This window comes from Paralichthys olivaceus, chromosome 7 (genome assembly GCF_024713975.1).
Source record: "Paralichthys olivaceus isolate ysfri-2021 chromosome 7, ASM2471397v2, whole genome shotgun sequence".
NCBI lineage: Eukaryota > Metazoa > Chordata > Actinopteri > Pleuronectiformes > Paralichthyidae > Paralichthys > Paralichthys olivaceus.
In genome coordinates, this window is record NC_091099.1 from 10085645 (window position 1) to 10107667 (window position 22023).

General features: G+C 41.3%; 1 protein-coding gene across 9 annotated transcripts in view; it reads right to left on the reverse strand.

The window, feature by feature from the left end:
• magi2b (membrane associated guanylate kinase, WW and PDZ domain containing 2b) overlaps positions 1 to 22023 on the reverse strand; it is a 71624-nt gene that overhangs the window by 43445 nt on the left and 6156 nt on the right. For 8 of the 9 annotated variants that reach the window (XM_069529247.1, XM_020079544.2, XM_069529248.1 and 5 more), the window contains exon 2: positions 8015 to 8131. In XM_069529247.1, coding sequence (XP_069385348.1) covers positions 8015 to 8131 — 117 coding nt within the window. Of the gene's footprint in view, positions 1 to 8014; positions 8132 to 9660; positions 10008 to 22023 lie in introns of those variants that run through there. The other variant, XM_069529249.1, reaches the window with a different exon arrangement.

Sequence of the window (22023 nt, forward strand, 5' to 3'; positions counted from 1 at the left end):
GCTGCAGGTCTGTGCACTTCATCAATCAATTACTGTCACAGCTTGGCCGCTGAGAGCTCACACCTGGTTACCTAAGAGTAATTCAGCGGGCATTCTAAACTCAGACAGGAGCCGTGGGTTGGGTGGACCGAGGGACCTGGACGTTGCCTCTCCTATGTGAATCCCTGGTGGGGCAGGACAAAGCTCTGCCCCCACAGATTCAGTCTATTTGCAGTCAGCAGTGAAATAGTGTGTGGGATGGAGGAGAGATTGGACTACTCGCTCGGTTACAGATACATCCAGTGTGATAGTGTAGAGGCAGATTGCTGTAAGACAGTGGTGGTACGGTGGTTAGCAACAATGTATGACAACAGGAAGTTTCCAGGGTTATACGGGTTATTCAGGCAATCTACTGGATACTGGGAATGCTGGTAGAAGTGAGTAGGAGCTTGAATTGTAAGTTTCGGCCCAGTGATTGACTGGGAACTTGTCCTGAGTGTATTTCGCCACCATCCCCGGCAACCCTCAAGGATAGTGGAGAAATTTGTGGATGTTGTAACATCCTACAAAAGTAATAACAAGATCCAATAAAAATAAGCTTTCAAAGCTAATAGAGTTGAGATGACATCTGCTTAATGTTTATATACAAAGCTTGTATGTATTGTATAGCCTGTGTAATGTCGGTGTCAATTTATTGATATTTGATTGGTTCATTTAGAAAGCTACACACAAGAGGACAGCCAGGCTATGTCCAAAGAAAACTAAATCTGCCCTGGAGACATCGTTAGGTAGATTTCCTTCATGGCTGCTGACCACAGCTCCATATTTACCGTAGAGACATGAGAGTGGAATCAATCTTCTTATCTGTCTCTAGATAAGAAGCAAAGTTATGGTATTTCCCAAAAATGTCAAACTGTTTCCTTGACTGCAAGATTCAAGAAATGGTGCATCAATCATCAACCTGATACAAGTACAGAATGAATCCTGATTGTTACCCTGAGCAGTCATTACTCATTCTTTAATCAAGTGCTTGATTGATTAGCTGATAGACAGGAAAATAATCAGTGACAGTTCCAAAAAATGGTTAAAATAATTTCAGTCATTAATCAACCAAACCTATTCTTTTGTCCGTACAGGATTTGAACATTTGGTAATTTTCTTACAGACTACTGACTATATATCTAAGCAAGTATTGACAAAAACAATGAGAATTTCTATTAACATTGGAAATAATCATTTCAGTCCTACTTTGCTTGGATTTAAATCATGTTTTTGTGAATTATTTTACTTTCTAAGACATTGTTATTGTACAGCTGTGTGGGTGGAGACAGTAATATACACAGGTGCACCTGAGAATTTGAGATTATCTTTTTAATGAAAAGAGGATTTTGAATAAATCTCTGCAAGGTAATGTACTGAGCTCTGACAAATGCACTCTGGTATCAGCATGAAAACTCTTATTATGGCAGCAATGTTTTCAAACTATACCAGACTACCCCTAAATTGAACTAGTTTGAAAAGGCCCATCTCACTATTTCTGTTGAAATAACCCCAAATTTTCCAATTTTCAGTTTACACAGTGAGGTCGGTATCACATATTTGTATATACTGTATATAAATATATGTTTGGACATTTTCACACAACAAAATTAAATAGATTTCTGTGTATATGAGCTTGTCATGACAACCTGCTTTTGGAATGACGGACCTTTAAACGCCCCCAGCTAAGGAATGAAATCAGAAATTGCGGTCAAAACAGCAGCTGTACCTTGTCAAGAGATGTTCCCCATTAAATATCTATCGGTCAGGTTCACTAGCAGCTGCAAAGACATCTGTGTAGCCCAGTGATGAGCGTCTGGTGGAGCTGGTGTCTGGGTGACATTGAGAAATTACCCTTGTACTGAGGTGTTTCCTCTGGTGATGGAAAACAGCCCTGATAGGCTGAAAAGCACCTTTATTAGTCTGCGAGCTGACTGACACAAGATGACAGGGCGGGTCACGATGATGTGCACACACTGGGCTGGTAATTGATGTGTGGTGGTTTATGCACTGGAGTGCGTGTTTATGTGTGGAGAGGTTAAGACTGACCAGAGTAACTAGTCAAAGCTCACTGAGGTGTCAGTGCTCACTGATCATCACAGGATGATGAACTGTTCACTGAGCTCCTCATCACTGCACATTACACTGATCTTAGCACAGACTGAGATGATGGGTGAGGAGGGTGAGGTAATGGAGAGGTACTGAGGAGAGCAAAAAAGAGTTAGCATGTGTCCCAAGCTTAGAACGGAGAGCACTTTGCAAACATAACCAATTCATTAATCATGTTTAATATTTGCTATTTTCATTTAATAAAATTTATATCATTCCGTCGCAGTTTCTTTCATCTGTGGAACAACCTTAATCCAGAGTGCCAATCAAACTGCAGGGGGCACAGAACCACATCAAAGCATGTCAGCCAGCCCTTTAACAGGAGCAAGCCAGCAGGCAAATCAGCCCGTTAAGGAGAAAGTCCCTAGGGGATGTCTCTCTCTCACCTCACACACACACACACAGATGCAAGGACACACAACCACGACAAAGAGGGGCCTGTAACATTCACGTTATTCATCTATCAGCTCAGACAATTACGTTTTAAGTCACAGACAGAATAATCAATGCAACATTGTAAAAAAACATAAACAGATATCCATACATTGTTTATGTGCGCGCACACACACACACACACACAGTTTATAAAATCAATCTTCCACTGAAACACACACACAAGAAATTATTTTTTTTATATCTCCTCTTCCAACCTCACTATTATCATCATAACAAACATCCTGAAATAACCATCATCACTCGTCTTCCTGGCCTTTTGCCTTATCATCTTTAGACACAGAACCAAATTAGAGCTAAGGCTCCCTCACATTCATGTCTGTAAGTCTGAAGAAGATTATTCAGTGTGCAAACTCTAAACAGAAGTCATACTAAAATCAGTGTTTCAAAAACAACGTCCAAAAACTGAACCTATATTCTCTGTTCAATTTCAGAACATAATTTTGGCTGCAAAATTCATATATTTTTCTTCAGCCAAAGAAATGAAAAGAAAAATTAGATGGAGGTGGGAGAGTTTGGTGACTACATGCTGCGACAGATTCCTCCAATCATCACAGAGGAACACACTGAAGCTTTCTTTTCTCTCAAGAAGCAGATTTGGTCCCTTTGTATTTATGGTGCCACTTCAAGTTATTGAAGAATATCTTGATCTCCAATGGGTTTTCATCCCCAACCCTAACCCTAACCCTGGCTGCAACCCTAACCCTAATTTCAACTCTAACCCATATTCACCATAGGGTGAATAACTCTGTGCCGCTTGCTCGAAACGTGCTGAAATTTGGTGTGGGTGCGTGGCTGCCTCCCCTTTATTATGCCTGAACTGCCCAAGTCTCTACGACTTTTAGAAAAAAAAAAATTGTACTTTTTTGGGTAGATTTGGTGGTTTGACCCCTTACGGAGGTCGTAGGAGCTCAGGGATGGCACCAATGGATCGGGCATCCCCACATTAGTTCAGATGGAACCAACTACCAAGTCTCTATGACCTTCAGAACAAAAGTTATTGAAGAATATCTTGATCTCCAATGGGTTTTCATCCCTAACCCTAACCACAACCCTAACCCTAACCCTAATTGCATGCCTAACCCTAACCCTAAGAGTTATTCACCATAGGGTGAATAACTCGAATCGTGCTGAAATTCGGTGTGTGTGCGTGTCTCCCCTTTATTATGCCTGAAATGCCCAAGTCTCTACGACTTTCAGAAAAAAGTTATTCATGAATATCTTGTACTTTTTTGGGTAGATTTGGTGGTTTGACCCCTTCCGGAGGTCGTAGAAGCTCCAGTGACCAGCAGCAGCTCCATATCCAAACTAATTCGCTCATGTTTCATATATTAACAAATAAAATTCCAGTGATACATTCGAATTAATGTCCGTTATCACAAAGACACCCTTTTAATTGTAGATTGACCGGTCACAGCGCATCTAGATGAAAATCTTTTCAGGTGTTAGGGGACTTTATTTCTTTTCACTATCAATAAAAATGGGAAATCATTTTGTGGAAGACTGACCCAACAGGAAATTGAGTTTTTAAACTACACATCAGGCAGAAAGAGAGATTGGCTGCTAGAAAAAGATTACACACACAGAGTGAGGTAGGCTGGTAAAAACCAAAATGGAATATACAGTACATGACCCTTTGAGCTATTAACTGTATTAATATATTTTTGTAATAGATGTATTTTCTATTTGCATACACTGTCATATACAGTGCACCATTCCATATGTAATGAAAAGATGGTTGAACAGTACAATAATCTTTTAAACATAAAACATGATTCACCTCTTCTAAGACCTCTCTCTACAGTACAGTAAGTAACACTATCTGTTTTAGTGTTTGTGTTTTGTTGAGAAAAAAGCACGTTACATGCTTTACACTTATATGTTTAAATTATTCAACTCGTTTTTTATCATTTCAGGCATTAAAACGAGCTGTGGTGTTAAGCTGCATGGTGCAGAGAGCAATATGAAATATTTTGTTCAGGAACATGGAGCGGAAAATGCTTGTTACAACAGCATAAATTCTGCATTAACTGGAGTGTACATTAAAATGTCCTGCATGCATCAGGATTAAGACGTGTCATCTTCTTCAGATTTCCTCACGTCACCACTATAGCTATCATCATTATCAGTATCAGCAGCGACCATCAGCCCTATCGCCATCACCAGCCTCAACATCCTGGCCATGTTCTTCCCCAGCTTCTTTATCTTCTCCTCCTCTGAAGTCTCCAGCGGAGGATTCCTTGTCAGAGGCTGCGGGCAGCATGCGTCCAGAGTAGTGGATTTGAAGTGACAGAAGCTGTATGTACACTATTTATAGGCTATCTGAGTAGAGAAACGTGCTGCTCACTGTTGAAGCTATTTATAGAACCTTTTACGGATGCCTCTGAGTAGAGTGGAGGAGAAGAGAAGGTTCTCTGGGGAATGACTTACGAGGCTCTCTCATATCTTCTTCTACCCCCATTCAGTGCACGTCCGCCCCTTCTACTCACGCGTCTCTGCTCAGCTCGTCCCTCCATCCTCTTCCCATCCTCTCACATTGACTTTCGTCTTCTCAATTTTGCTCCTCTGTCCGCTCTCTTCTTCCCTCTGCACCTCTCCCCTGCTGATCTCCTCCTCTTTACCACCTCTCTTCCTGTCCTCCTCCATTTTTTTCCCATCTCCTTGCAAAGGATCTTAGCTCATGTCTGCATCCATCATCTCCCCTCTCTGTCTACTAGACCTCCTCCTGTCTGTTTCTCCCATATATTTTCCTGATGTTCTCACTTCTTCTGCCTCGTTTTACTGCCTTACACTCATATCAAACAGCCACTCACACTATGCAGACATTAAACCATCTGCAACTCTTCTCCAGGCTCCTCAAGAGCAAGTACTCCTGCACAGGCTGAGACTCATTTTGTGAAGTAGTCAAGTGATCCGTGTGAATAAATTGAAACAGTGCTACACATTTCTACTCTCAAAGGCTTGATATAGTATATTGAACTATCAGTAACAACTGCATCCAATGCTTCAACCTGTAAACTGAACCATCGGAAATTTTCATTCACTCCCTCTGCCTTTTAGTTTTCATCTGCTTGACATATTTTTAAACGACTGATCAACTCTTGCACAACCTCTTATTTTTATCAATCCGTGAGTGACTGTTGCTCTCTAATATAGTGAAAATATGTGTATACATAAATGTTCTTTAAGTGGAAGTCATGTTAGCATTTGGTATGTGTGCATGACTACGCGTGAACGCATGAGGAAAACAAACCTGCAAACAAGTAAACATACAGATTAAACACAGCAGAGAGCCTGCAGGCAACGATGTGAAAAAGTTATTAATATACGACAGAAAATTATCACATTGAATTCACTACATTTTTGGGGGAGAACAGCAAGACCTTGAGCTGAATGATGTAACAGGATGCAGGAGTTGATGTCAGCATGTAAGCCTTCTAGCTGTATGAACACACACTCTCACACACCTCCTCCCACATCCTTCAGTGTGACAGCATGTTGTGATGCAGAGTGGCGTCTGCTTGTCAAGCTGACAGACTCGCACTGACAGCATGGTCAGACCACTGCAGACACGGGTGAAAAACACTAATTCTATACCGCTCCAAACCACAACAACAAACTGCCTGCCAGGCACGAGCAGCGCTCAGGACCATCATGCATGATTTTTAGCTGTCTGGTGCTGTGTCACTCTTATGGTTAGGCAACACCTGCTCCTGTGCATTTGCAAATGTATATAAAACATGTGCAGATGACCTGCTGACCAAAGACAAATTAAATCAGGTCGGGGAAATTCTGTAATATCACAAATGTATTTCAATAAATTTAAATATTCAGCCTATGATTCAAAGCTGCAATGCAGGGGGTCTGTGAGTTGGAATTCATTACACTGCATCAGCTTTGTTAAGTGATATTCAGTTAATTATGGGGATGTCATTACCACTCACACATCACACAGAATAACTGTCTTTCTATTCTCACAAAAGGGCTGGAAGCGATTTAAAAGACAGTGAAAAAACTATGGTTCACGCGACCAAAAGGGGCCTGTGCCTTCCTTCGGCCTGGACAGGGCTGAAGTGTGCGAGGACCTGCAGTGTTGAACCTCAGCCAGTCCCCATCACCTCAGCTGTCACCCTGTCAGTCCACTTTCGCTGCACTATTACCAGCCAACAGGCTGAGAGAGGTAGAAAAAGAGAGGAAACAAGGGTGGGCTATCTGGAGGTAAAACTGAATGGCAGAGAAAATGTGATAGAGTGAGGTGGTGACCAAAAGCAATCAGAAAGGGAAAGAAGGAGGGAGATGCAGGGGGAACATGAGGGAGAGCAAAGCATGAAAGCAAAGAGATAAAGTGGAGGGAGGGAGGGAGGAGAGGAAAAAGAGGGAGCGAGAGGCTCAGGGACTGTGCAGCTGTGGAAGTGAATTAAACAATCACTTCTGTGTCAGCAGCTCAACACACCGGCAGAGGACATCCAGTATAGTAGAAGTGTTCAGCCGACGCAAAAACTATCAATGACGTCAAGAGGTAGCTCGGTTTTCTAATGATTCTGTATCAGAATCTGTCTGTTGACAAATAAAACAAAAGGCTGGTTGATTCATCTAAACACCCAGACAACATAACTGAGGTTATTAGACAAGATCCTGAAACATGAAATCAGAGTGCACTGATCCACGTGCTGCATGAAAGCATCTGTAGTCTGCAGAGTCAAGCATCACAGTAGCTTCAGTCTCCAGAGAAGCTGATTCACGAGCTGCTCCGTGTATTGACAGCAGGCGGAGCTGCTGGGGACGACATCCCCTCCATGTTAATCACGGCAATGACATCGTCCCTGCAACAGGTACATTGATAGCACAATATACAATCCACATCCACATGCAACCGACTTGAATGATGTGTCTGTTGGGGGATTTGTGTGTCCAGCTTGTACAGTTTCTCACATACAGACAAAACAACCTTCCTCCTAATGTCCAGTCGATTGACATGCTGCTATTATTATTGTGCACCATTCAAAAACCTGTTATCTGTTTTAATGATAATAATGCTGATCGGTGTATATCTGCGTGTGTGTTGTGCATGTCGAGCGTGTGCTGAAGGGGGTAGGGCGTCACAGCAACGCAAGCCTCGAGACAAGAGGGTGGTTGCCGTGGAAACCTCAGGCTGAGAGCTTGGCAGGCGGACGATTGAGGGAGAAGAAGGTGCGATAGAAGGGGAAAGAGCATGTGTGATGAAAAAATCAGAGAGCAATGTCCTGAGGGTCAAGGAGGAAAAACTAATACAGAAAAAGAGAAGGAAATAGAGCCGGACGAGGAGGGAGGGGAAAAGAGATAAAGACAATGAAAAACTACACATACACAGTGAGGCAGAGGAGAGGCATGAAGGAGTGATGGAGGCCAGAAGGAAGGGGAGAGGAGAAATAGAGCCATTGTGACGTGGACTCACAGGGAACAGTGCGGAGGTATAGGTTGTCTCTGATGATCTGCTGGTGGTCGTGGTCCACTGAGCCCTTGGAGAAACGCAGGTTGAGGTAGTGCCGCAAATCCTTGTCAACCACTCCCCCTGGACACAATAACAGGAAGAGAGATGTTACAGATCAAAACAACCAGAAGGTGCAATCAAACGCTGCTCAAACCCACAAAACGTATAATTCTAGGGAACATCCCAAAAAAGGTTCCAAAGATACCAACTGTCTCACATAGAAATCTGGGCATAATCATACGGGAGGAATAAAGAATAGTTTATTTTGGATGGAATGGTGCAGCTTCAAATGATTTCCTTCATCCTAAATCTGAATATTTTTCTTCAACAAAGCTGATACAGAATGAATTATATTAGAAGTAGCAGATGGTGAAGGCTGAAATTGAAGCTGATTTCTAACAACCCTAAGGAATAAAAAGGGGGAAATCAATGTTGGGGGCATTGAAGAAAAACATTTATTGTGTGTTTTAATATGATATGAAAATGGTTTAAACATGTTAAAAGCTCTCACTGATTTTCACACCAAAGTCAAACAGCAACAGTGACTATACAACCTGACATTAATACACACACACACACACACACACACACACACACACACACACACACACACACACACACATATCATGTTAATTGTGTTAACCAGTGATCCCCTTGGGGCTAAATGTGCGGTGTCAGCAGGTTGGGTGACAAAGGTGCTACAGAGGACAGAAGCTCACACCACTTTGTCTCTGCCGCTCTCTCTGTGTTGCTGTAAAAGCTGTCTACCTTCTCGTTTGAGTTATTAACCTGAAACAGTCAAATAAGTGTGAGAAACGTAAGTGCAGGCAGACAAACAGCGGGCCAACATATCTGTGCTGCACACACACTGTATGAAAATGTCCATGAATAGTTTCTCCTCCCTTCATTCCAAATCAAAGAAGCGAAGGAGGATGAGAGGAGGAGAAGTTGTTCTCCACACAACGTTCAGTATGCAAGACTATCACATCAGACAGCAGGGGGGAGGAGGTTAGAAGCCATGCATTTACAAATGATAAACGTGTCTTCTAACTCATGCATACTCTATGTGACCTCCTGCCAAACTAATTTGACAGCGTTGGGCCTACTGATAAAGATTAATGCAGCGGTGACTTGTCAAAGGGAACATAGAGCATATACAGTCAGAGAGAAGATTCTCACTGCACCGGCTGTGTGAATACATGCATTTATGTTGCTGACACTGCTGACTGTTCTGTAATAATGAATCCTTTTGGAATAATATCTTATGTAAACTGACACCATTTTAGCGAGGCTGTGAATTGCTTCACAGAGGAGAGGAGAGGAGAGGAAAGGAGAGGAGAGGAGAGGAAAGGAGAGGAGAGGAGGGAGAGGAAAGGAGAGGAGAGGAGGGAGAGGAAAGGAGAGGAGAAGAGAGGAGAGGAGAAAAGAGGAGAGGAGAGGATGTGGGGGACAGAAAACAAAGGAAGATAGGGGGAAATCTTGATTAAGAACATTAGGACTGCCGCAGTTTGCATCACACATTTGACATGCACAGACACCAACACACACACAAAGACATGTTCAGAAGGAGCGATGGAGAGACAGACACAGTCTAGAGAAAGGCAGTGCACCTCATTAGCAGCTGCCACAGATGATGATAAAAGCAGTCCTTTCTCCACAGGTATACATCCACAGACAGCCTGTCCTCTCAGGCGTCCTCTAGCCTTGCAACCAACCGCTGCACATCTTCTGCCGCCTTGGTGAAACCTCACTGTCGTCCCTCCTGCTCAACCGCTGCTCAACCGCTGCTCCAACACACCGACACAGCCAATTTTAATCCCAGGGAGGAGGACGCGGATGAGGGGGAAGGGAGATGGTGAGAGACGTGGAGAGATGGAGAGAGACGACGACCGTCGGGAGAAAAGAGAGGAGGAGGAGATGTGCCAGTGGGATGCCGGGCTACAAACAACCTGCCTGTGGATCGGATATGCAGCTTCCACAGTCCTGCAGCAGCCCCTATCTGCTGCTGCAGTTATTGCACTGGAGTGTGTGAATGTGTGTTTGTGTGTGTGTGTGTGTGTAATTTGTACGTGTGTTTGAATGAGATTGAGAGAGAGAAACATGGAGAGAGCACAGGAAATACATGTTTATGTGTGTGAAAGCATTTGTAGATGTGTAGCTGTCTTTCTGAGTGTGTGTATGTGTGAGTTCACCCAGATGCTCCTTGACATTCTTCAAATACTCTGTCTCACCCACCAGATGCTCCCCCTGTTTGACCTTGTGTTAACGTCACCAACTAGAGAGAAATACTGAGAAACGCAGAAGCAGCAGATGTCACACTGAGGTTACACACTCATACGCACACGTGGGGCTGATGAGCTCACAGCTGCAGATGCTAGTGACGATGCCTTGAGCGGCGTCTTGGGCAAGTTTTGGTGTAAATACAAAGAACATAAACAAACACCAATACATGATATGAACACTTAGCTCAGGGCTCAATTGAGTGTGAAGGAGGGCTATATCTAAATATATTTAAAGGCGTTTTATTGGGGTCATGTTCAAATTGAGCAGATGTAGCATGCCCAGAGTTTAACCTGATTCTATAAACATCACAGTCAGCTTATTTTGTGACTGGCTGCTCCAGCAAAGCAGCAAAAAATTCTCGGGAAGACAGTTTTTATAGAATTTCAAAAATTGTGGCATACCAAGGGGAAAACGATGACAGCCGCGATCCGTCACAAACTCATCAAGGCAAACAGCAATCATTGCTGCTTCTGCTCAGCCGAGCATTGCATAAGAACATGGCCCCACGCGGGTCACATGGTCTCCTGCCCATCAACCGTTCCAAAAAAATAAAGAAACACCAATTGTGTAGTGACATTTCAACAAGGTGGCCCATTGAAGCTGTCAGCACCACATTCCTCCTGCAGCTCACTAACTGCAGTTACTGGTGGAGGCTGCTGCCTCCTCCAGCAGCCTCCACCTTATTAATCAACACACCACGAAAGCACAGGGGCTCTCTGTGGATGTGTTAAATTTATATGTTCAATATCTCGCAGTATGTGTCTTCCCTGTTACTGCTGGGTGAGTTAACACCCACTGAGTGTTGAGCATCTTGCTTGCATCCAAATATGGAGAACTTAAGTATTCACAATAAAAACATCTGTAGGCAGTAAAAGGTGCTGCATGATGAGAGTGAACATTAAGACACATCTGGTTAGTATGTTAAACCTTGTATAGCTTTTCGTTTCCAGAGATGGGTGGATAAAGGCAAACACTACAAAATCTTATGCCTTTGTTGCTTAGCAACAAAAAAGAAGCAGATATGTTTACACAGCTGCTGATTGACCAAACACACCAGCAACATACTGGGAGCCACATCCGTTATTTGTTTCTCAGAATATAATTTAATCCTAAATATCGAATTTCAATTTTTATTGTCATGACATGGGAGATATTCTGCAATAAAGTGCTTTTCAAATGTCAAACTATAATCATTTAACTATTGGAATAAGAGAAATTGCTGTTTATGTGACATGCATCATAGCCCCTATGATTTTTGAGTCTTAATGTAAATGTAAATGTGGAACAGAAAGGCAAGAGATTTACATACAAGCCTTATAAACAAAAGCCATTTCGAATGAGAGCACAGCAAAAATATAAACCTCTCCATCCTGAACAACAGTTTTACAATTTAAAATCTGTGAGCAGACCTGAATGGTCAGCTAGTAACTTTGTCAACTGACAAACACTATGAAGGTACAATCTGAGACACCCTAGTGAGTAAATCTAAGGCATAGTTTGACAAGTTACACTCCTCCTTGAATAGAATTGATAATTGATTGACATTTTATTTCATCTGCGGGTTCAGCAGCAGACCTCTGTGTAAACAAGCTGCCATTTCTTCTACTTAATGGTCTAAATATCACAAAAACCAAACCTAGAGCCCACAGGCTTGTTCTGGTATTTAGAACACTTCAGTAAAGAGCCTGCGGTTGATTTCAATTATGACTGTAAACAAGAAGAAGCAGATTTGACATGACCTCAATCACTGTTACTGCTATGTGGTTTACTGGCTCTCTCTGAGCAGCTAGACCAACAGAGCTCCCACACCCACAGAGGACTTTGATTTTCTCATTAAACAAGGAGGAATTTGGGATTGACGTCTCTTTCAAATGTGTTTTACACCATACAAACGTTTTCTGTGACACACTGACCACATAATAAATCCCTTCAGTTCGTACCTTATTTTGAATTTTAGAGACTTCAACAAAATGATCTGCTTGATTTTTATGTTTGAATCCAAACTCCATTTGCCAAATGCCTTTTACAAGATGAGGACCAAAGATCTTCCTCATTTTTCTTTCCTTGTTTAAACAATAAAAACCTTAGCATGGTGTTGTTGAACTTTCCATCTTTGTAACACATTTATCATGCAGGAACATTACGGCACAGGAGGATTAAAGCTGTGAGACAGCAGGCCTGATAATGATACAACTTTACTCCAGGAGGTTAATCCTGCGCTCAACACCCTCAGCAGGTCAAGATCACACTCCACATCTAACCTGAGGCTGAGCTAACCAGCACGCAAACTATCAGCTCAGAGAAAGAACGGGACGTCAGATATTCAGCAGCAACAGAGCTCACCACAGCCTCAGCTGCTGAATATCCATCTCTGCTTCTCCAGCTATTTCCATGACTAGTTTCTCTTTCCTACTGTTACTGTTACTTTTTGAATTCCACTGGTAGACATGATGGTGAATTGTAACACTCACACACATCTATATTTTACCTATTAACTTGTACTACGCTGTATTTGTGTTGATATTTGGCCTGTATCGGATGATTTGTCCTGCTATTGTTTCAGATATTCTTATTATTGCTTGTTTACATTTTTAAAGTGTTATTGTTTGAAATGTTATTAAGATGAAAAACTCAATGAAAACTGTCCAGCATCATCCAAAGGAATGTATTTAGCTCAGGAATATATTTTAGCTCATTTTCTAACATCTGGCTTCAATAACTTTAATAAAGTCACAAATTAAGCAACAAGTTAGCTTCATCACTTTTTGTGTGCCCTTTAAACACTTGCACCATTTCTCTGTTTTAGGTTATCATGTGTATTTGCAATGTTGCTTGTGTTTTTATATTGGCATTTTTTTTTTCTTGAGTTTCAACGTTGAGCTCTCAGGGCCACCATAGGAAACAATATGGTCTCCACAAATGGGGTAAAATGGTTTATCTGTTTAACTTGCTAATAACTTGTCCATAATGTAAACTGGCGCTTGCTTGAGGGAGGAGCAGATGGATGTAGAAACCACCAGGAGCCATTCTGTTTGTTTTGGGGAGTCATAATTAGGTCTGACATGCCCTCTCGTCCAGGAGGCCGGGAGTGAAGGGAGGCAAATTGATTTTTTTAAATCTCTCTGCTCACAAAGTTTAACCGTTCTACTCTTAAGTGCAAACAACCTTGTAGTCATGCTTTAGGGACAGATGCCCACCTGCACACTCTGACTCATGCTGCACATGAACAAACACAAGGCCAAGTGATCCATTTAAAACAAAACCTCATAATTACACAATGAGACAAAAACATGGTGCAAAATCAAGTCAAAGTGGAGGAGCATTTAACAATTCTCCAAATCCACTGTTCTAATCAGATCTTGATTTAGTTTCAAGATTTTCTTTTTGAAAGGTCGCACAAACGTTCCCACAGTGGTGTGATCACTCCATCATGATACAAGATGGTGGACATTTGCATCACAAACTAGTCTTGGTCTTGGACAGTTTCAGAATCATTACACCACTGCACTCAATACTTTTAACTCCAAAAATACTTCACATATAACTTTTCTGCACACAATTCTTTGTCTTCACATAAACACTCCCTCCTTTCCTGTTACTAAAGCACAGATACGCTAGACATGCACCACAAAAAAACACAACGGATCGAATCTCAGCAACACAAACACATCACCATGCTCAGCAAACCGAGGGGCTGTCTGGCCAGTTAAAGGCTAAGATCTGAGCTGAAGGTTGGGGGTGTCTGGGGAGAGCTGAGGTGAAGTGCTGCTGTACCCAAGTGGTTGTCATGGAGAACAAAACTTGCAGGGAGACTTGCTGATCGATAGCTTTCCCACACGCCCACAAGAGGTCATATAGGACGCAGAGAAGTACCAAACTCCATGGCAAGAGTCTCACTCACAAACTAACAGTAAATAGAGGAAGATATCTTTGTCTCTCATTCAAATTCTGCTCAACTGTGCATCAGCTCCAGCAAATACCACCAGAGTCATCCACTGAACAAACACCATTATCCCCCATTATCCATTTTATAAAAGTCCAAACTCAGTCCATGTTTTCCATTACGACTACTCTCATAGTGTATACATATACAGTATGACCTGAGGGAGGATATAGATTAAATCTAAATTTGAATGAAACATTTTCACAGCAGAACCCTGTTCCTATCAAATAGATGTGTAAATAATAACAGCACTAATCACTGCACCATAAAAACAATAGAAATTGATCCATTTGCAAAGGAAAAACCACAAGTATGGACAAAAAGAAAGTTAACAACTGCAACTTGCACCATTTGTCTGTATTTTAGGTTATCACGTGTATTCGCAATGTTGTGTATTTTGGTATTGCTGCATGTATTTGAAGCGCACGTGTGTTCAAAGTGATGAGGATGATTTCTGAAGTTGCTTGTGTTTTTTGCTATTAGTATGTGTTTTCAATACTGAGCGCTCAGAGGAGGAAACAATGAGGACTTTACATATGAGGGGAAATTCAAGTTACTATTCTGCATTTCCTACAATCCTTTTTGGACTTCACTCCATTTCTATAACTCTTTTTTTCTTTTTACTCCATTTCCTTTCTGTTTCTCCTTTGACCCGGCTGACATTTTAGTTTCCCAATTTTTCTCTCTCAGCATCTTCATCCACCTCTCAGGTCGTCCAGGTAAGACCACCCTTGTCTGACCTGGTCTCTTTGTTCTTTGTCTACAGTCCCAATTAGATAGAGAAGGCCTGTGTGTGTGTGTGTGTGTGTGTGTGTGTGTGTGTGTGTGTGTGTGTGTGTGTGTGTGTGTGTGTGTGTGTGTGTGTGTGTGTGAGAGAGAGAGAGAGAGAGAGAGAGAAAGAGAGAGAGAGCAGGAGTGTGTGTATTAAACTGCAAAGGTACAGATAGTTTCTACATGAGAAGACCATTTAGATGGGGATAAAGTATCTGTTTCCAGTACTCCTAATTGCATTATTACAACAGGCAGCAGGGCCCATTATTAATAGTAAATGACAGACACTCTCTCCTAAAGGTCTTAATATTGATTCCCCTCTATCCTCAGACTTGTCTTAATGATGATGTTCCTCCATGTCTTCCTCTGCAGCCCGGTGATCAAGGCCAGACACACATTTACAAGCTCTGAGTCACTATAAAGAGAAACAAGCCCACACTACAAATGAGACATCAGGATTAAAGGAGGGAGGTTATAGGAATTGCCAGTCCTAATATTCCTCATACTGTCCTCCTCCCACAGCGGGTAAATGAATCCCTCATCTCCCCTCACCTCAAGTCAGTGCTGATGAGATAAATACTATTGTACACGAGGTGTGTTTGCATGCATGCAGCAGCTCCTGCTTTAAACGTGGCTTTCTGGAGATGTTTGTCACTTTTGATTGCACTCTCCAGCTCAAGCCACACTCCTCACACTCTTTCAGGAACAACAAGCAGGATGTCTCTTAATGAGAAGCAACAGACTATGAGAGACTTAAAGAGGGGGAGAGGATGGTGTTTGTAAGTTGAAAGACTTTGTCCTCTTTGCTATAGCAGAAGGAATTTGAGCTATGATTTAACCCTAACCCAATGGTTGGGGAGAATCTAACATATATACATATACATATATATATATATATATATATATATATATATATATATATATATATATATATATATATATATGAGAAGACCATATATATATATATATATATATATATATATATATATATATACTATGGAGCCTTGGGGGGATAAGAGAGTAATAAGAAACTCATTGGTTCTGGGGGTGCAGCGGTCGATAACCAGAGGGGTTCAAACCAGCAGGGGTTCGTTCCCAGTCAATACAAAAAAATTAATAACTATGACTGTGGCTGAGAGAGGACCGCCCTCTGAGCATCATAATGATTCTCCTCTCCAATGCTTCATTTAGCTGTTATGGTCCGATAGTCTAATAAACTCTGTCTGTAGTGATTATGGGACCTTCATGGTGCTAAATCCAAAGCAAAATGAATTGAATTCAGCCTGACTGTACTGACCTGACTGCCCCTTTCTTTTCTCTATTAAAAATGTTAGGATGAACTATATATGAGGAGGGATATTATGTACACCCAGCATATAATGTCGGGAAAAGTGCCCGTAGCTCACATCAAGTCAGCTGGAAAACTACTTTGTGCTCCATGAAGAGGACGTTTTCCTCTGACTCTCTAACACAGTGGTTGTTTCATTAGGACTGTCATCTGTTACATTGCTCCAGGTATTATTATTATTATTATTATTATTATTATTATTATTATTATAGTGTGTTACACAATTACTCTGTTGCTGCTAATACAGTGAGTCAGCCATAGAAAGAAAATACACAGTAGTTAGGATACTTCAAATTTCATCACAAATTTTGTCGCGGTGCAGTGGCGATGCCATTGTGTCATGTAGATGTGTTCAGGCTGTGACTCCTATCAGAAATGTGAAGTCTGGAACAGTTTTCACCATGTTTTAATAAGTTGTGGCCTGATAGATGCTCCTCCTGAATATTTTACATCTAAAGCTAAGTTATAGGGGACTTTAATTTTTTTTAATATTACAAAATCTAGTCATTTTACCACACCCATGACTTAAGACCAATGTGCATAGTTTGTGTATTGTGTACAAAAACAACCCCTATAAACACAATTATATACAAATAAATAAACTATGCATCTAAATCCTACAGCAAGAAGGAGAAGAGGACACTCATTGGTTTGTCATTTCAGACATTATCTTATAATAATAATAATAGTCAACAAGTCTCTTTGTTACATCAATAACAGTTTTAATAGTCATGGACCAGTTCAGATTTCTAGACAGCAACAACTGTTAATGACAAAAAGGTTTGAATCTAAACCCTGATAAAATAAAGTGGACAGTAAAGTAAACAGCATCACAGCTGGAGTTCAAACTTAAGTTGCTCTTGCAGACACTGACTGATTAGACAGCTACTGTCCTCTACTGGTAGGAAGAATCACTACAGTGATGTATGACGCTTAAAGCAAACCTAACATCTGAGGAGGACGCTGCTTGCTGCTGCAGTATGATTACTCGCTGAGGGTAGTTCAGATTCATGGGTGGAATCATTATCTCTTAATTTTGAAAACAAAGGTTGATATAAGACTGCATCAGTTGACATGTTTAATTCAATTTCTTAACAATTCCCTCTAATCCAGGATATTTAGCAAATAATTGATTTTAAGCCTGTTTAGAAAGTCAGAACATGTTTGGTAGCCATCGACCAGCAGCTCCTGTCCAGAGAAGACTGGTTCACAAGCCCCTTTTAAACAGAGATCCTGTTATATGGCATAACAGCATCAGCATCTGGTCCCATCAAACCACCTTTACCTTTTACATAAACTCTGTTCACCATTTTACAAAGGGTGATGGTTAAAATTCTACTGCAACATATTGGCTGCTGTGTCTCCCCATGCTGGACTGCCAGGTTTCTAGTGACACATTATACACACGTGTTTTATTCATATATAGAGCCCTCAATGATGGTTTTTAAGAAATCATAGAAGCTATTTTTTAAATTTTTTGAGTCACTAGCAGCCACTGCTCCTGAAGCCATCTTTTTATAATCCTCATCAGTCAGATCTGAATCCCACAGTGAAGCCATCAGATTAGCGCTGCTGGCTAATCTACGCTGTGTCAATGAGTGAAAACCATCCGCCTCCTTCTGTGCTGCTGCGCCTGACTGAATAAGATATGATTCTGTAAAAGTGGGGAGTGGGGTTGTTGTTTCAGCACAGACCTCCGTATCACATTCAGAGAGATGGCAACACACAGAGAATATTATGGAGCCTGTGTGTGTGTGTGTGTGTGTGTGTGTGTGTGTGTGTGTGTGTGTGTGTGTGTGTGTGTGTGTGTGTGTGTGTGTGTGTGTGTGTGTGTGTGTGTGTGTGCCAGCAGACTGAACAGACATACAAGGCCACACACTGAACTGAATGACTTTCACTGGTTGTCGTGATGCGACAGATGTCCAGGCTGCCTCTACCTCTGAAAGTGAGAGATGGTTGAATCCTTCAGGGACAGTGTCCTCACTGAACCCCCATCAGACTGAAAAAAAAACTCTGCAGTAGCACATTTCATTTGGAAAACACTTTGGAGCCTTTGTCACAGGACTGAGCCAATTCTGTGTCAACAGCTGTAGCAGTGGTAAAGGGATCCGGAAACGTTTAGAATTACAAGCAGGTCGTGAACACAGGGAAAAAAACTGCATGCAGAAGGAAAATAAAGGAGTCTGTGTTGGATACCGTAAAATATGGGTGCTCCACCAAGTGGGTGGAGGTGTCAATAGAAATAAACCTTCCAAAAAATCTGAGAAAAAATATTTCTCACAAAAAATTTTTGAATTCCATTGTTGACAAAATGGTGGTTGGCCCAGCACCACTGACAAAAATAGAAATGTCAAAAATATGATATATGTCGCGCAGTGCCAAAAGGTAGTTTCCAAAACAATTAGCCAAACGAATTAAAGAGAATTTGATTAATAAAAAAAGGCACTGTACATAGAAGGTTCAAGATTAAGTAAAAGTAAAAATGTAATAATTTCTTATTCATAACAATAAGAAAAACAAGAGAGTAATTGTGTTTCATTCATTCTCTATTCATTTCTCAAACACACACTGATGAATATTATATGACTCACAGGGGACTAGTGCTGGCGATTCATAGTAAATAAAGAGTTTTGAGATAATGCGTTATTTAGAGGCTGTATTGTGGATGCCCCGAACCCTTGCGTTGTATGGATATACGTCGATCGCGTGTGGATCTAAAAGCGTCCGAAGGACTCCAAGTTACTCCAAACCTTTATGGATGAGTAGATCTACTAACCATATGCTGGAAATAAGGACCAGGTTGAAAAAAACCGAACTTCTACTCCTTTAAGGCCAAAATGCCCAGTTCAATCACATCCTGATCATAAAAAGGGCATTGAGACGAATCACACCACCACAGCCTGAATAGCCAACTGTGTCTGACATTTCACGTGATCATGGCTGAGGGATGATGACGTGTTTTTAAATACTGGCTGACTGGACCTGGTCATATTGAAAATTAGTGGAAATGTGGAGAGAATTACAAAAAAAAAAAGTCAACAATCCTACCAAATCAAGTACTACAGAAAGAAAAGGTGAGTGGAGTCGTCAGTCAAACCCAATAAATACCCAATCAGTATTAGACGGATGACAAGTCTGCACTTCCTCCTGCAGGAGGCCATCTTGTTCTTTTGAAGTAATTTGGAGCCAGAGTCTGCACAGCCGCGGTATCGAGGTCCTGTTGATACTGAACAGGTCACCGAACAGCTGAACAACTACCTTAAATAAGAGACACCATCTTTCAGAAAAATATATTTGATGGTTAATTAGACATTTTTGGTTTGGTCCATGTCCCATGAAGGAGGAAGAGTTCATGAAATATACTATGCAGCCAGCCACCAGGGGGTGATCCGATTATCTGGCTTCACTTTTCAGGAGCTGTCGTCTTCCATCTTTATTTAGTCCTGAACTGGTCCAATCAAAAACAGAGTGGAGGCTTTAAGTAAAACTGCTTTGACAAAACCTCAGTCAATCGTGTTGTACAAACACAAACACCACTTTTAAACACATTTCACTAACACATGCAGCCAAACTGTCCCAGATTGTCTCACGCCGTGTGTCCGTGCTGAGGAGAATTACATTGACCTAATTCACGTAACTGGACCAGTTTAGATATTTGGTCATTGGATGGCTGAGCTTGAGTTTGATCCTCTGAGCAGAGCTGCAGCAGCTTCTGGCCTCAATAAAATCACCCTCTGACAGAACTCATCTCTTGGTGAGTTATTAATACCAACAGAGCAACATGTCAGCCCTTGATTCTTCAAGCTTGTCATCAACAAAGCGACGAGGGGGCAGAAGAAGGTCTCCTCCGCTCCATCTGTCCCTCCGTACTGTATTCACATTAAGAGAACTGGCAGGAATCATACAGACAAGTCTTTTTTCACCTCTCTCACTGAAAATAATGCGTCAGTACTCCTGACTTGTGCACTGGACACCACTCTCACCAACTCCCTCCAAGCCATATCTCACACCATTGTGCCAGCCATCACACAAATTAAACAAGAACGACCCTCAGTAGCTCATTCCTCAGCCAAGGCACAACAGTCCCATTAAATTCAACTTTCATACACTCACACATATCAGTACCCTAAATACGCCTGATTGAGTCTTTTCATCAAGATCCATGAATTATTCCCTGGGAAAATGTTGAAAACACCTTAGCTCACAATGTTGAAGAAAGTGAAAAAGACCAGTGGATCCTCCCTCTGTCCACAGCCAGATCTTTAACGGGCACTTCCCTCGCCTACACCATATCCTTCCATTACGTTTTGTGACCTGCCTTAATTTGTTAAGGCAGGTGGCTGCACACCCTGAGTCTGGTTCTAGAGGTTTCTTCCAGTTAATGAGGGAGTTTTTTTCTCTCCACAGTCGCCAAAGTGCTGCTCATTGTAGGAACTGTTGGGTTTCTCTATACATTTAAAGGTCTAACCTTATTATGTGTGATTTGGCCCTTAAAATTGAACAGAACTGAATACCTTTTATAATAATTCATTCTTGCTTTTGCCATGGATGTTTTTATGTGAAGCACTTTGTAACCTTGTTACATAAGTGCTATACAAATAAAGTTATTATTATAACATCTTTGGGGGAGGGATTAAACAAGTAAAAAACCCAGAAGGAGAGGGGACATCAATAGCCTTCTTTTTGAAAAGAGTGTTTGAATTCATATTTTGATCCTAAACCATTTTTGTAAGTGGTTATAGTTGAGAAATCCCCCCAAAAATATATTTTTTACATTTTCTGGGTCATAAATCTGCCTCCATTGTCATTGAAAACTAGGAAACTCAGAGAACTGTGCATGTAATAAATCAGATCCTAATCAAATGGACTGTCTGTTTCTGATAAAATAGTCCACTGCTGAATTCCTGTTTACAGTTCCATCAGTAATGGAGGCCCCCCTGACCTGGCCTGTGTAAGCTGTGGCTCTGAACTGCTGCACAGTGTGACGGAGGCTGGTTGTGCTCCACTTAGATGTTAAAGGGCATGTTAACATTTTCAAACTCATGTTGCTTTTCCTCAGAAAGGACCACATATTGTTCTCGTAAACCCGGTTAGATGACATGTCCTGGGGTCTTTCTCCCCCACAATCCTTTCTGGGAGGTAAAAAACACAATTTGGAAAGAAGAAGAAAATCACATTTAACAAAAGGCAATATCAGCAAACAGTGATATGTTTTTGGCTCTGTACTGCATTTCTCATCCAGAGCAGAGTACTTCCAGGTAGAGAACATGGCATTTATTGTGTTTATTATTCTGTGAACCAGAGCAGTGTTAGTGGATTGAACCTTAATTTGAACGGACGGGAAAAATAAAACTCTAAAAATAGCTGACATTAAGATTATTTATATCACTGCATTTGCTCCATAGCTATTTATGACAAAAGAAATTCATGCTAATTAAGACGACTAAAAAGAGAACTGCGTTATTTAGAGGTGGATACACATTATACTCATCCTAACTGATAAGCAGCACTGAAATGGAATTAACAAAATGAAATATCATAATGAAAATGATGTTCTGTAAATGAAATTTGTGGCTATTTGGCTCAATTAGGGAGAAAAGAAAGACAAAGAAAAGGAGATCATTATAA